Source organism: Hyla sarda, chromosome 7, assembly GCF_029499605.1.
Source record: "Hyla sarda isolate aHylSar1 chromosome 7, aHylSar1.hap1, whole genome shotgun sequence".
Classification (NCBI taxonomy): domain Eukaryota; kingdom Metazoa; phylum Chordata; class Amphibia; order Anura; family Hylidae; genus Hyla; species Hyla sarda.
This window is the reverse complement of record NC_079195.1, coordinates 58503846-58518210: the sequence shown is the minus strand read 5'-3', so window position 1 is coordinate 58518210 and position 14365 is coordinate 58503846. Positions and strand designations below refer to the sequence as shown.

The 14365-nt window shown below is 40.9% G+C and overlaps 1 protein-coding gene across 1 annotated transcript in view; it reads left to right on the top strand.

Annotated features, from left to right (window-relative positions):
• LOC130283129 (alpha-2-macroglobulin-like protein 1) overlaps positions 1-6591 on the top strand; it is a 266692-nt gene extending 260101 nt beyond the window's left edge. Inside the window, exons 33-36 of the mRNA XM_056532319.1 lie at positions 60-162; positions 1797-1838; positions 3291-3425; positions 6418-6591. Coding sequence (XP_056388294.1) covers positions 60-162; positions 1797-1838; positions 3291-3425; positions 6418-6443 — 306 coding nt within the window. The 3' untranslated portion in view covers positions 6444-6591. The remainder of the gene's footprint in view (positions 1-59; positions 163-1796; positions 1839-3290; positions 3426-6417) is intronic.
• Positions 6592-14365: the final 7774 nt, after the last annotated feature.

Here is a 14365-nt window from a genome sequence, read left to right as displayed (position 1 = left end):
TTGACCGGTTTGTCTTTTTTGTACAGATATATTATTCACACAATTTGTTTCTTTTGTAGCTCACACATGAACCTGTAAGCTTTGTCTTTTCTCTGGAACAAGAAGCTCCAGTACAGAATCTGCAGCCGGCCTCAGCTGTAGTATTTGATTACTATGATCCAGGTAAGTGGAATATACTAAAATACCTTGTGTCCTCTTTCCATTACAGTCAGTTTTATTTAGAGAACACATATTGGGCTGGAGCTAGAAGCTATAGTTTGTACTATTGGTGGCTTTTTTCTTTAAGTTTATTTTATATTGTCTGCCTGCCATAGGGTCATAAGAGACATTGGGAGTGTTTTAACATTACAAGTTTTTGTTATTGCAACTTTTCCCTGTGACGGGGACTGACATATTATCCCAAATAGATAAGGAATACAACCCCCTAATAGTCACTACTGTGCTGATATGGGTCTGATAATATACAGCAACTCCTGCAGCTACCCGGGATGCAGCGATCATGTGATTATTGAGTCGGAAGCATTAAAAATATATTTCACAATTCATATTGAAATTTGATCAGTCTAGAGTGTCAGGCCATTGTCGGTGTTCCCTTAAGGCCCTACCTGTAAGGATGTTGTTAGGCAGAGGAATAGGGATAATAGTTCAGGGTATTCAAACATTTAGTGGTCTCTCATTTCATGACCACCTATATAATACTGTACTATGGCAGATGACATTTAAATGGTCAGTGTAGTTTAAAACAGCTTCCCTCCATGTGATGTCCTATGAGATTTCCAACATGTTTGTAAGTCACTTCATTTACCAGAAATGACTCCTTATCCCAGAAAAAAAAACCTCTAAAGTCTTTCCATTCAGTATCCCACTTCCCTGTGCTGGTCACTGCCTGTTAACCCCATCTCTAGCAGCAGAAAGACTAGGACAGAACACAAAAACAGGGGAATTGTGTTTTGCAAGTGAGAAAGCCTGGACTGTGTGCTCATAAGCTGCTCCTTTTTTTCTTCCTCATTAGTGCCTGTAAGGTAAAGCATGGCTTTCTTCATACCTCTTACTATCTACAGAGTTTTGGGCAGTTGTCCCTTGTGTAAATATTTGTCTTCTTACTAAGTACACAGTGCTGCCTCCTGAATGTAATCTCCATCTCCTCCTCCTCCTCCCTTTGTTCATTATCAGCAGCAGTTCACTGCTTAAACCAGGGCTGCATTGATGTAACCCCTTCCTTGCTGTCATCCTCTCTGGTAGTGTTTAGTCATTATCAGCCGTTCACTGCTGAGAACAGGACTGCATTTGTCATGCAGACCCCCTGAATCCAAAACTCTATCTATATACTGTAAATCGATCCCCTGCACTGTGCCAGTCTGTGCAGTCTAAGCAGTGTTCCTTCTCTGGCACTAACTATGTCATGGGATAGCAGAGAGGAGGGCTTGTGAGAGGGGTCCCTCCTGTGATTGTCCAGAGAAGTAAGGGAAGGCTATATGTGAGAACTGCTGGTAAATCCATCTCCGGTCCTGTCACCTGAGAAATAGTTGTGCACCATGGAGTGGACTCTCAGGAACTCAATAACTGCTGTTTAATCTGCTGCTGTTTTGTACTGAATAACAGTATTTCCTAAGCACAGTACAGCACAATTGTTTAAGAACTATTATTTATATTGAATTATTTTCTTTTATCCAAAGAATAAATGAGCCCATAGAGGGTCCGCACTCAATCTTCATCTTATCCTCTTTTGGATAGACAAGCTATTTTTACCCATATTCCTTTGTTTACTCCTGATTTAACATATATTTCTATTGCAGAAGAGTATACTGTGGTCGAGTATAGTGCCCCATGCAGTGAAGGTAAGAAATGGTTCCTCAAAATTGTGTCTTTTTTATATCAGTGGTTTGTTGTTTTTTTCTGAATAGTTTTAACAATAATATAAATAATATAACTAGTAAAATTGTATTGCTGCTATGAAGAGGTAACTAATTTACAAGCAATCCAAGACAGATGATACCCGGCACTGCACTTCCACTATGTATATATCCCGCTAGGCTTGCCTGGTAGAATGACCCTCCCGGTGCTCACATAAGAAAGTCCAAGGTAATATCCAACAAGGAGATAAGAAAGAATGAAGCACTCACCAGATCTTTTTATGGAATCGCAAGCTTCTTTATTGCATCTAAGTCAGCAGCGTTCCTACACGTGCGGGAGAGCGGACAGATGGAGCAAGGTGGGGGAGTGGGTTGGGCGACGGTCCATATTGCGCACTAAGCGCTTCATCAGGCCCCTAAAGGATCACGTGTCCAGGTGTGCATATATAGGTAGGGGAAAGGACTGTCATCATGGTTACATAAACAACAAGAACGTTAAAACAGAACAATAACCCATGTGAATAGTGTTAAACCCATAAAAACTAGACACTTACATATGAAACAAGAGCACAGGCACTCAATTACATTAGAAATTCTTTTAGTTTCTTTCTTTCAATCCTAGGCGTCCATTCTAAATATAAAAGGCACCAATTACTACTCACCAAAGAATCCAGGTGGATTTCCAGACTAGATGCGACTGGACGCCTGGGATTGAATGAAAGAAACGAAAATAAGTTTTAATGTAATTGAGTGCCTTTGCTCTTGTTTCATATGTAAGTGTCTAGTTTTTATAGGTTTAATACTATTCACATGGGTTATTATTCTTTTTTTGTTCTTTATGTAACCATGGTGAGAGTCCTTCCCCCTACCTATATCTGCACACCTGGACACGTGATCCTTTAGGGGCCTGACGAAGCGCTTAGTGCACGATATGGACCGTCACCCAACCCACTCCCCCACCTTGCTCCATCTGTCCACTCTCCCGCATGTTTAGGAACGCTGCTGACTTACATGCAATAAAGAAGTTTGCGATTCCATAAAAAGACCTGGTGAGTGCTTCATTATTATCTCCTTGTTGGATGGTAACTAATTAACAATATCTTGCAAGATTACAGGGGTTTTCTGGGCAAAATGTATTGGCTACCTATTGCCAAGAGAGGTCAATAATATTAGTTTGGTGGTGTTCATTTAGATAACATAGCAAGCCTAAACCTACTGCACAGTATTTATATGTGGGTACAATAATAGAAAATACTGACAAAGAAGCAACAAGAAACATATAGTGGCCTATGGACTGCCTACAGTTCCATAGTACAGAGTCACTGGGAATCGAGGTGGCACCATGTGGTCTTCATTCTCCACCATGTGCAGGAGGCGTTGAAGGTTTAGAGATTTATGGTGTCACTGATGAAATATTAATGGATTGTCTATTTTCAGTAATACCTCACTGTGCAGTATCTGCTGAAGAGAGAGAGGATTGTGGATACCCAAATATATCACAGGATCAATGTCATCAGAAAGGCTGCTGCTATGACCACAGCATCCCTGGAAACAAGTGGTGTTTCTTCCAAGGTTTGACTTGGCATTTATTCTTATTTGCATTCTCCAGACTTTTCTGTCAATCACTTTTATCTCTTCCTGTTATTCTTTCCTGTTATCATAGCAGAACCCTTTATAGTACTACAATCTGTCTGTGATTAGGGATTCCTAAACTGGTTGCCTGGCTTAGAAAACATATTTTAATTTCCTTTCATAGTCTAATGTTCATCTTAAAGGGGTATTCCGGCCCTAAGACATCTTATCCCCTATCCAAAGGATAGGGGATAAGATGTCGGACTGCGGGGGTCCCACTGCTGGGGACCCCCCGCAATCTTGCATTCAGCACCCACCTCGGGGAGCTGCACACCGCGCTGCCAGCTCAGAATCTGCCGTGTGACGGCCATGGGGCTGGAGTATTGTGATGTCATGACTCTGCCCCCACCCCCCCCCCCGTGTGATGTCATGCCCCGCCCCCGCTATGCAAGTCTATGGGAGGGGGCGTGACGGCGGACCCCCACGTTCAGACATCTTAACCCCTATCTTTTGGATAAGGGATAAGATGTCTTAGGGCCGGAGTACCTCTTTAAATTGAACCTGGAGCCAATATAACAATGATAGGCAGATAATTGAAGATCTTATCCCACATAAATGGAATACATTTTTATGACATTTACATTTATTTTTTGCAGTTGAACACATGGAAGTATGTATAAAACTTTAAATACATCCATGCTCGTGCAATCTTTTTTATTTGTGATAAAATCAGGTCATTCAGATGTTATCTGTAGGCAATTTTTTTTTATCACTCTTTCTCTTTTTATCAGCTAGTGATTCCTTTGCCAATTGCTCTATTGCAACGAATCATAAAAATTATTTGACGTATGGAGAATCTGATGATTTTATGATGGTCAAAATCTATACAGAAAATATCTGGTTTGCCTGGTTTCGTCCCAAATGAGAGAACCTACATGTATTTGGAAGTGTGCACTCATTGGATATCTAGTTGGGAGACTACTCTGGTGTATTGGCTAGATCATTTAAAGAGTGCCGATTTATACACAGAAACATAGCAGTGGAACAAAACGTGCATGTTTGCTATTTAGTGATGGTGTAGACACCATAAATGCAGACCATGCAGCTCCTATGGAGCCCTTGGGCCAGGTCCTGGTTAGTTATAACAGCAGGTGATTAGAAACTGTGCAGAACTCACCTCTCCAGAATAACTCCATTGTTAACAAAAGGGTGATGAATTGACAATGAGACCATCAGGGAGGGAACAAATACCAAAACCTTCTGATACTGGTAGCAAAATCTGGCAGAGCCCATCCTTTGTTCTTCTTTGAGATACATAGAGCCATTGGGGGGGATTTATCAAAGCTGTCTATTTCCCGCATCAATATAGACCAACCTACAGAGCGTTAGGCCGGTCTATTGTTTGCCTAATTTATCAAAAGTCACATGGCTCCAGATAAATTCTGCGCACTGACTTTGGGATCTACTGTTTAGACTGTATTTAAACCTGCTCCAGCATGGTCTGACAATTCAGTGTACTTTCACCCGATGCAAATTTTCGTCACAAAGTCTCTATTGATAAATTCAGCACCAATGCATTTTTCCATCTAAAATAGACAGATACATCATGTTCTAAAAATCCTCTAAAGCTAAAGTGAAAAAGTCACACATATTTAGACTGCAACTTTCTGTGCGACAATTTTAGACAGGATAAATCTCTCCCATTGACTATATTGAGACAACATGGTCTAAAGCTATGCCTTTTGCATTACCATACAGTATTTGATAGACAAAATTTGGTCAAGTTTATTGACAATAATTAACCCCTTGGAGACAGAGGGTTTTTCAGTTTTTGCACTTTTGTTTTTTTCCTCCTTACCTTTTAAAAATCATAACCCTTTCAATTTTGCACTTAAAAATCCATATGATGGCTTATTTTTGGTGCCACCAATTCCACTTTGTAATGAAATCAGTAATTTTACCCAAAATCTATGGCAAAAATGGAAAAAAAATCATTGTGCGACAAAATTGAAGAAAAAACGCCATTTTGAAACTTTTCTGGGCTTCCGTTTCTACACAGTGCATTTTTCGGTAAAAATGACACCTCATCTTGATTCTGTATGTCCATACAGTTAAAATGATACCCTACTTATATAGGTTTGATTTTGGTGTACTTCTGGATAAAATCATAACTACAAGCAGGAAAATGTATACGTTTACATTTTTTTCATTATATAAAAAGTCACCAAAAATGTGCTATTTTGGAATTTTTTTGCGTGTACGCCATTGACCGTGTCATTTAATTAACGATATATTTTTATAATTCTGACATTCCCGCACGCGGCAATATCTTTTTAAATGGGAAAAGGGGGGTGATTCAAACTTTTATTAGGGAAGGGGTTAAATGATCTTTATTAACTTATTTTTTTTCACTTTTTTTTTGCAATGTTATAGCTCCCATAGGGGGCTATAACACTGCACACACTGATCTTTTACATTGATCAATGGTTTCTCATAGGAAACCATTGATCAATGATTCTGCCACTTGACTGCTCATGCCTGGATCTCAGGTACTGAGCAGTCATTCGGCGATCAAACAACAGGAGGCAGGTAAGGGGACCCTCCTGCTGTCCTACAGCTGTTCGGGATGCCGCGATTTTGCCATGGCGATCCCGAACAGCCCCCTGAGCTAACTGGCATTAGTTTACTTTCACTTTAGATGCGGCGTTCAACTTTGAACGCCGCGTCTAAATGGTTAATAGCGCACGGCACCACGATCAGTGCCGCGCGCTATTAACCACGGCCCGTTGTTAGAGGTCGGGCCCGACCCGCTATCATGCGGGGCCACGGCTCCGTCCCCAACAGGTTAATATATATATATCAGATATGCAGTCTATACTCTAGATAATAAAAATTACCAAACCACAGCTTGTGAAAAAAGTACAGGATATTCAAGAAAGGTGTAATTAAATTTTTCTATGTTTGATCTACAAAATGTTTCTATTTTTAACAGGCTTTAGGAAGACACAAAAGCATTAATCGAGGGTCACTAACTGCACAACACACCGGCGACCTCTACTCTAGGGAAAAGTCCATGACAACTTTACAAAGAGAGGAAGAGCATCTGGTCATATACACCATCAAATTCTATGTCCTACAAACAAACTCTCAATAAAATATAAATGTGTCCTGCTAACAGAAGTCTTGTCTTATGTATGGTTTTTGTATACTTAAAATAAGGAACAAATAAGAATCTCATGTGTAGTACATGTGTACTTGTTTGTAAAAGTACTGCACATAAATAGATAAAATGTTGTAAATATTCAGTGTCACAGACACGGAGCAGGAAACACGTCATACCCTATTGCCTTCACTGCAACTGTGACCATTGGTTGTGACTGTAAATATATACTCCACTTCCACACTTCCTATTACCCCCATCTATTGCGTTAGGTTACAAAGAAGTTAAAAAGTGTCCCTCTCATTAAAATATTTTTTACGGACTAGAAGTCGGAAAAAAAAAAAGAGAGGGGAGTAGTTTTACAAAATGAAAATCATTTCAATGCTAGATGTTGTTCTCACCATTTTACTGTGAAGAGGAAAAGAAAAAACTATTTACTATTCAGTCAGACTCATAGACAAACATTATCTGTAATAGGTGACGCTAATGACTATAATACTAACCAGTCCCTGGTCCATGCCTTCATTCTTCTGCCATCCCAGTTCTTTATTATATGCAAATGACCCAATTGTTGCAATGGGGAAGGGGGAATGGAGTTGGCGTTCCTAAGCTCACCATGCACTTTGACATCCGTCTGGCATCTTTCTAGTAATGCTGCCTCCCCCCTCAATATCTCCAAGCCTTCCCATCTCTAAATCCTGCCATCACTGATCAGTACCACAAGCTTGGAGAAACACACTTCTAGAGGGCCATCCATAGAAGCTGTATGGAGATCGCTGTGAACCAGAGAACAAAGTGCTTATTTCCCATGCAGGGATCTCCTCGGCAGCACAAGCTGGCAGCGTTCTTCTCCCGCTACAGCGCAGGCGCTGATGAGTGAAGTCATCGGCACCTGCCCTGCGTGGGGCAGAGATCACAGGTCTCTTCTAAGTGAAGCTGCAGGTCCTGCGGCTCACACTGAGAGGAGGCCTAAGCTGTGTGTGAGCGTGTGCACACAGTTGAAAGCGGCGCTCGCTAGCCTGGGGATCCGGGACAAGTGTCCTGGATACCCATTAGCGGAGTGAGCGCTCATGCCGACCCCTGCTCTAGATAATAAAAAGGACTGGTCAAACCACAGCTTGTAGAAAAAAAGTACAGGAAATTCAAGAAAGGTCTATTAAAAGATTTGCTATGTTTGATCTACAAAATGTCTTTTATTTTTCACAGACTTTAAGAAGACAGAGGGCCATTAATCGAGGGTCAATAACTGCACAACACACTGGTGGTCTCTTCTCTAGGTAACAGTCAAGGACAGCTTTATGAAGAGCATCTGGTCATATGCACCATCAAGTTCGATGTCCTACAAACAAACACTCAATAAAATAAACGTGTCCTGCTAAAAAAAAAGCCTTGTCTTATGTCTTAGGTTTGATTTTTGTGTACTTAAAAAAAAGAAACATAAGGATCATGTAGTAGATGTGTACTTGTTTGTATTAGTACTGCATATACATAGTGTTAGGGACCAACCGGGGGACAGGGAGAGTGAGCCCTAAACTGACCCTAAAACCGCTCTCCCTGCCTACTTGCCCATTCACCCTAAACAGTGAGTCGACAACTGGGCACTGGTCCCTCCCTGAACTAAAGTGCTGGGGCCTAAAAAAACACACACTAATAAATAGGCGGTCACCAATCAGAAAACTAACAGGAAAATACAACTCTATAGTATATAAGTTCAGAGGACACAGATCAGTGAGCAGCACAGAGGACACCATCAGCGGACATGAATAGAGGACTCTATACAGGATGGGCCATTTATATGGATACACCTTAATAAAATGGGAATAGTTGGTGATATTAACTTCCTGTTTGTGGCACATTAGTATATGTGAGGGGGGAAACTTTTCAAGATGGGTGGTGACCATGGCGGCCATTTTGAAGTTGGCCATTTTGAATACAACTTTTATTTTTTCAATAGGAAGAGGGTGATGTGACACATCAAACTTATTGGGAATTTCACAAGAAAAACAATGATGTGCTTGGTTTTAACATGACTTTATTATTTCATGAGTTATTTACAAGTTTCTGATCACTTATAAAATGTGTTCAATGTGCTGCCCATTGTGTTGGATTGTCAATGCAACCCTCTTCCCCCACAAATTGCTACATGATGATGTCCTTGAGTTTTTCCAGCAAGATGGTGCACCACCATATTATGGGTGTCAGGTCCGACCATTCCTAGATAAACAGTTTCCTGGAAAGTGGATTGGTCGTCGTGGGCCAGTTGAATGGCCCCCAAGGTCTCCCGATCTGACCCCCTTAGACTTTTATCTTTGGGGTCATCTGAAGGCTATTGTCTATGCTGTGAAGATACGAGATATGCAGCACCCGAAACTACGGATACTGGAAGCCTGTTCTAGATTTTCTCCTCCGGTGTTGCTATCAGTGTGTGAAGAGTGGGAGAAGAGGGTTGCATTGACAATCCAACACAATGGGCAGCACATTGAACACATTTTATAAGTTTTCAGAAACTTGTAAATTACTAATGAAAGAATAATGTTACATTAAAACCAAGCACATCATTGTTTTTCTTGTGAAATTCCCAGTAAGTTTGATGTGTTACATGACCCTCTTCCTACTGAAACAAAAGTTGGATTCAAAATGGCCAACTTCAAATTGGCTGCCATGGTCACCACCCATCTTGAAAAGTTTCCCCCCTCACATATACTAATGTGCCACAAATAGGAAGTTAATATCACCAACCATTCCCATTTTATCAAGGTGTATCCATATAAATGGCCCATCCTGTAGAAGAGTAGACATGTACACAACTCAAGAGATCAGAATACAAGAACTAATAACAAATAGAGTTCAAAACACCAGACAGGAAAATGGATTAGTCAACAGACTTCAGGGACAGACAGGAATATAGCATAATCCCCCAGAACGTCCAATAGACTCCAAGTCCATTGACCAGAAACAGGGATCTATAGCTAAACAGGAATATCGTAATTCCCCAGATAACCTGCAGCAGAAACAGGAATGTCTTGATACTAGAACGCAATCTCCCAGAGTCGACCTTGGAGCATGGAGATATCTTTTACTAATTCTCAATTCCCCAGATTCCCCATGGAGGGGTAACAGGGATATCTAGAACACAGGATATAAATATAGAACACAGTTCACACTGAACAAGACAGAAATCAGATGAGTCTAAGCAGATTCCAAATAATATAAATATAGGACACTGTTCACAATGGACACACAAACTGGACACTCCATTCCACTATAGGAATAGCCATTAATAATAAATCCAAATAGACTGCTGACCAGTGGCACACAAACCGCAGTGTGGTAAGGATGCTGGCCCAGCAGGAAAACAGAAATATAAAACACAGAACTTCACATAAACGGATACAAGAGAATACACAGTGTGAACAGACACATAACAGAAAGGATATACAAATCCTAAAACTCACTAAACAAACACAGCTTAAAATCTACTAAGAGCATGCCAAAACATGTCTAAAACCTGAAATTACAAAATGCATGCTAAAACAGATAAAGTAGATAAAAGCACAAAGCAGAGTTTCACCCAGCCTCCATTAGCCACATGTCCAACATGTTAGCAACAAGACATCAGGAGGTCAAAATCTCAATAACCATCAACCAGAGGCTAGCCTGGGCTGACATTAAATAGACACACCCAAACAGCTATTGGCTAACAGAGGCCTGGGCTGAAACAGCCAGAGACATTACCTCTTCCCTAACCTGTTCACACACAAGCAATGCAATAACTGTGTGTCAACACAGACCACTACAGACACGACACATAGATAAAATGTTGTAAATATTCAGTGTCACAGATATGGAGCAGGGAACACGTCATACCCAATTTCCTTCACTGTACATGTGTCTGTAAGCGGATACTCCATTTCCACACTCCCATTCACACCCACTTATGACACTAGGCTACAGAGTGGAGTAGTAGTGATGAGTGGCATTGGCCATATTCGAATTTGAGATATTTCGTGAATATATAGACGAATATTCATATAGATGAATATAGTCGCAATATTTGCAAATTTGCCATATTTGCGATAAAAATTCGTATAGGCGAATATATTCGCAATATTTGCAAATATTAGCAAATTTGCAATATTCGTGATAAAAATTTGAAATGCAAATATTCTTGTCCAACACTATGGAGTAGTTTTACAAATTAAAATAATTACAATGCTAGATGTTGGTCCCACCATTATCTAGATGGAAAAGAGAAAAACAAACAAACTGAGAATAGGAGATAATACGTCTGATCGCAGGGGGAGTCGCTGGGACCCACTGCAATCTCCGGCCCTGCAACCTGGCATTCTGAACATTTATGCTGGTTTCGAACAGCCATGTTCGTGACATCACACCCCCTCCATTCATGTCTATGGGAGAGAACGTGATGACCTCCCTGCAATCATACATCTTTTTTTATATCCTTTGGATAGGGGATAAGATGTCTAAAGGCGGAGTACCCCTGTCATCAGACATGCACTAACTTGTTGGTACAGGTTTTTAGTGGGGATGACACTAATGACAAAGATACTTACTGGTTCCAGCTCTATGACTCCATTCTGCCACAATACCAATTCTCTGTTATATGCAAATGACCTGCTTGGTGCATGGTGACATCCGGTTGGCATCTTTCTAGGAATTTCTCCCCCCCTTTTTTTACAAACCTTCCCATCTCTAGATAAGACCCCCACTGATCATTAGGTTCGGAACTGGACGGAATTTGCTTTAAATCCTGGAGTGAAGAGCTGAAGTGTTCACTTCTCCCTGCTCATCGAATGAGTGGTCAGGATTTCAGACTCTGACCAATCAAAGCTTTCTTTTCAATTACATTTTATTGGTATTTTAACCCCTTGGGGACGGAGACCATTATGACCCTAAGGACGGGAGCATTTTTTGAACATCTGACCACTGTCACTTTAAGCATTAATAACTCTGTGATGCTTTTACTTATAAATTTGATTCCGAGCTTGTTTTTTCGTGCATATTCTACTTTATGTTATAGGTAAATTTTCGTCGATATTTGCATGATTTCTTGGTGAAAAATTCAAAAATTTCATGAAAAATTTGAAAATTTTGCATTTTTCTAACTTTGAAGCTCTCTGCTTGTAAGGAAAATAGACATTCCAAATAAATGATATATTGATTCACATATACAATATGTCTACTTTATGTTTCTATCATAAAGTTGACATGTTTTTACTTTTGGAAAACATCAGAGGGCTTCAAAGTTCAGCAGCAATTTTCCAATTTTTCGCAAATTTTTCAAAATCGGAATTTTTCAGGGACCAGTTCAGGTTTGAAGTGGATTTGAAGGGTCTTCTGGTTAGAAATACCCCATAAATGACCCCATTATAAAAACTGCACCCCTCAAAGTATTCAAAATGACATTCAGTAAGTGTGTTAACCCTTTAGGTGTTTCACAGGAATAGCAGCAAAGTGAAGGAGAAAATTCAAAATCTTTATTTTTTACACTCGCATGTTCTTGTAGACCCAGTTTTTTTAATTTTTACAAGGGGTAAAAGGAAAAAAATCCTATCAAAATTTGTAACCCAATTTCTCTTGAGTAAGAAAATTCCTCATATGTGTATGTCAAGTGTTCGGCTGGTGCACTAGAGGGCTCAGAAGCGAAGGAGCAACAATGGGATTTTCGGAGAGTGAGTTTTTCTGAAATGGTTTTTGGGGGGCATGTCCCATTTATGAAGCCCCTATGGTGCCAGGACAGCAACCCCTCCCCCACATCGCACACTATTATGGAAACTACACCCCTCAAGGAATGTAACAAGGGGTACGGTGAGCCTTAACACCCCACAGATGTTTGACAACTTTTTGTTAAAGTCGGATGTGTAAATGAAAGAAAAAATTTTTCTTTCACTAAAATGCTGGTTTTTCCCCAAATTTTACTTTTTTACAAGGGGTAATAGGAGAAAATGCCCCCCAAATGGAAATACCCCATGTTTGGACGTCAAGTGCACTGCGAGCGAACTACAATGCTCAGAAGAGAAGGAGCGCCATTGAACTTTTAGAGAGATAATTTGTTTGGAATGGAAGTCGGGGGCCATGTGCATTTACAAAGCCCCCCGTGGTGCCAGAACAGTGGACCCCCCCACATGTGACCCCATTTTGGAAACTACACCCCTCACGGAATGTAATAAGGGGTACAGTGAGTATTTACACCCTACTGGTGTTTGCACAGCCCACTGTTCCAAAGATCTGTCAAACAAAAAAATTAAATTTTTCATTTTCACTGACCACTGTTCCAAAAATCTGTCAGACACCTGTGGGGCGTAAATGCTCACTGTACCCCTTATTACATTACGTGAGGGGTGTAGTTTCCAAAATGGGGTCATATGTGGGTATTTATTTTTTTGGGTTTATGTCAGAACCGCTGTAAAATCAGCCACCCCTGTGCAAATCACCAATTTAGGCCTCAAATGTACATAGTTCGCTCTCACTCTTGAGCCTTGTTGTGCGCCCACAGACCATTTTACGCCCACATATGGGGTATTTCCGTACTCAGGAGAAATTGCATTTCAAATTTTGGGGGTCTTTTTTTCCTTTTACCTCTTGTGAAAATAAAAAGTAAAGGGCAACACCAGCATGTTAGTGTAAACATTTTTTTTTTACACTCACAGGCTGCTGTAGACCCCAACTTTTCCTTTTCATAAGGGGTAAAAGGAGAAAAAGCCCCCCAAAATTTGTAGTGCAATTTCTCTCGAGTACGGAAATACCCAATATGTGGCCCAAAACAGTTTCCTTGAAATACGACAGGGCTCCGAAGTGAGAGAGAACCATGCGCATTTCAGGACTAAATTAGGGATTGCATAGGGGTGGACATAGGGGTATTCTATGTCAGTGATTCCCAAACAGGGTGCCTCCAGCTGTTGCTAAACTCCCAGCATGCCTGGACAGTCAGTGGCTGTCCAGAAATGCATGGAGTTGTTGTTTTGCAAGAGCTGGAGGCTCCGTTTTGGTTGGAAAACCCTTCAGTTAGGTTCTGTTATCTAACTCAGTATTTTCCAACCAGTGTGCCTCCAGCTGTTGCAAATCTACAACTCCCAGCATGCACGGTCTGTCAGTACATGCTGGGAGTTGTAGTTTTGCAACAGTTGGAGGCACACTGGTTGGAAAACCTTCAGTTAGGTTCTGTTACCTAACTCAGTTTTTTCCAACCAGTGTGCCTCCAGCTGTTGCAAAACTACAACTCCCAGCATGTACTGACAGACTGTGCATGCTGGGAGATGTAGTTTTGCAACAGCTGGAGGCACACTGGTTGGAAAACCTTCAGTTAGGTTCTGTTACCTAACTCAGTATTTTCCAACCAGTGTGCCTCCAGCTGTTGCAAAACTACAATTCCCAGCATGTACTGATCACAGAAGGGAATGCTGGGTGATGTAGTTATGCAACAGCTGGAGGTACGCAACTACAACTCCCAGCATGCCGAGACAATTGTTTGCTGTTTGGGCATGCTGCAATTTGCAGTTTTGCAACATCTGGAGTGCTACAATTTAGAGACCACTGAACAGTGATCTCCAAACTGTGGACCTCCAGATGTTACAAAACTACAACACCCAGCATGCCCAGACAGCAAACAGCTGTGTGGGCATGCTAGGAGTTGTAGTTTTGCAAGATCTAGAGGGCAGTATAGAGATCACTGTGCAGTGGTCTCTAAACTGTAGACATCCAGCTGTTGCAAAACTACAAATCCCAGCATGTCCACACAGCAAACAGCTGTCTGGGCATG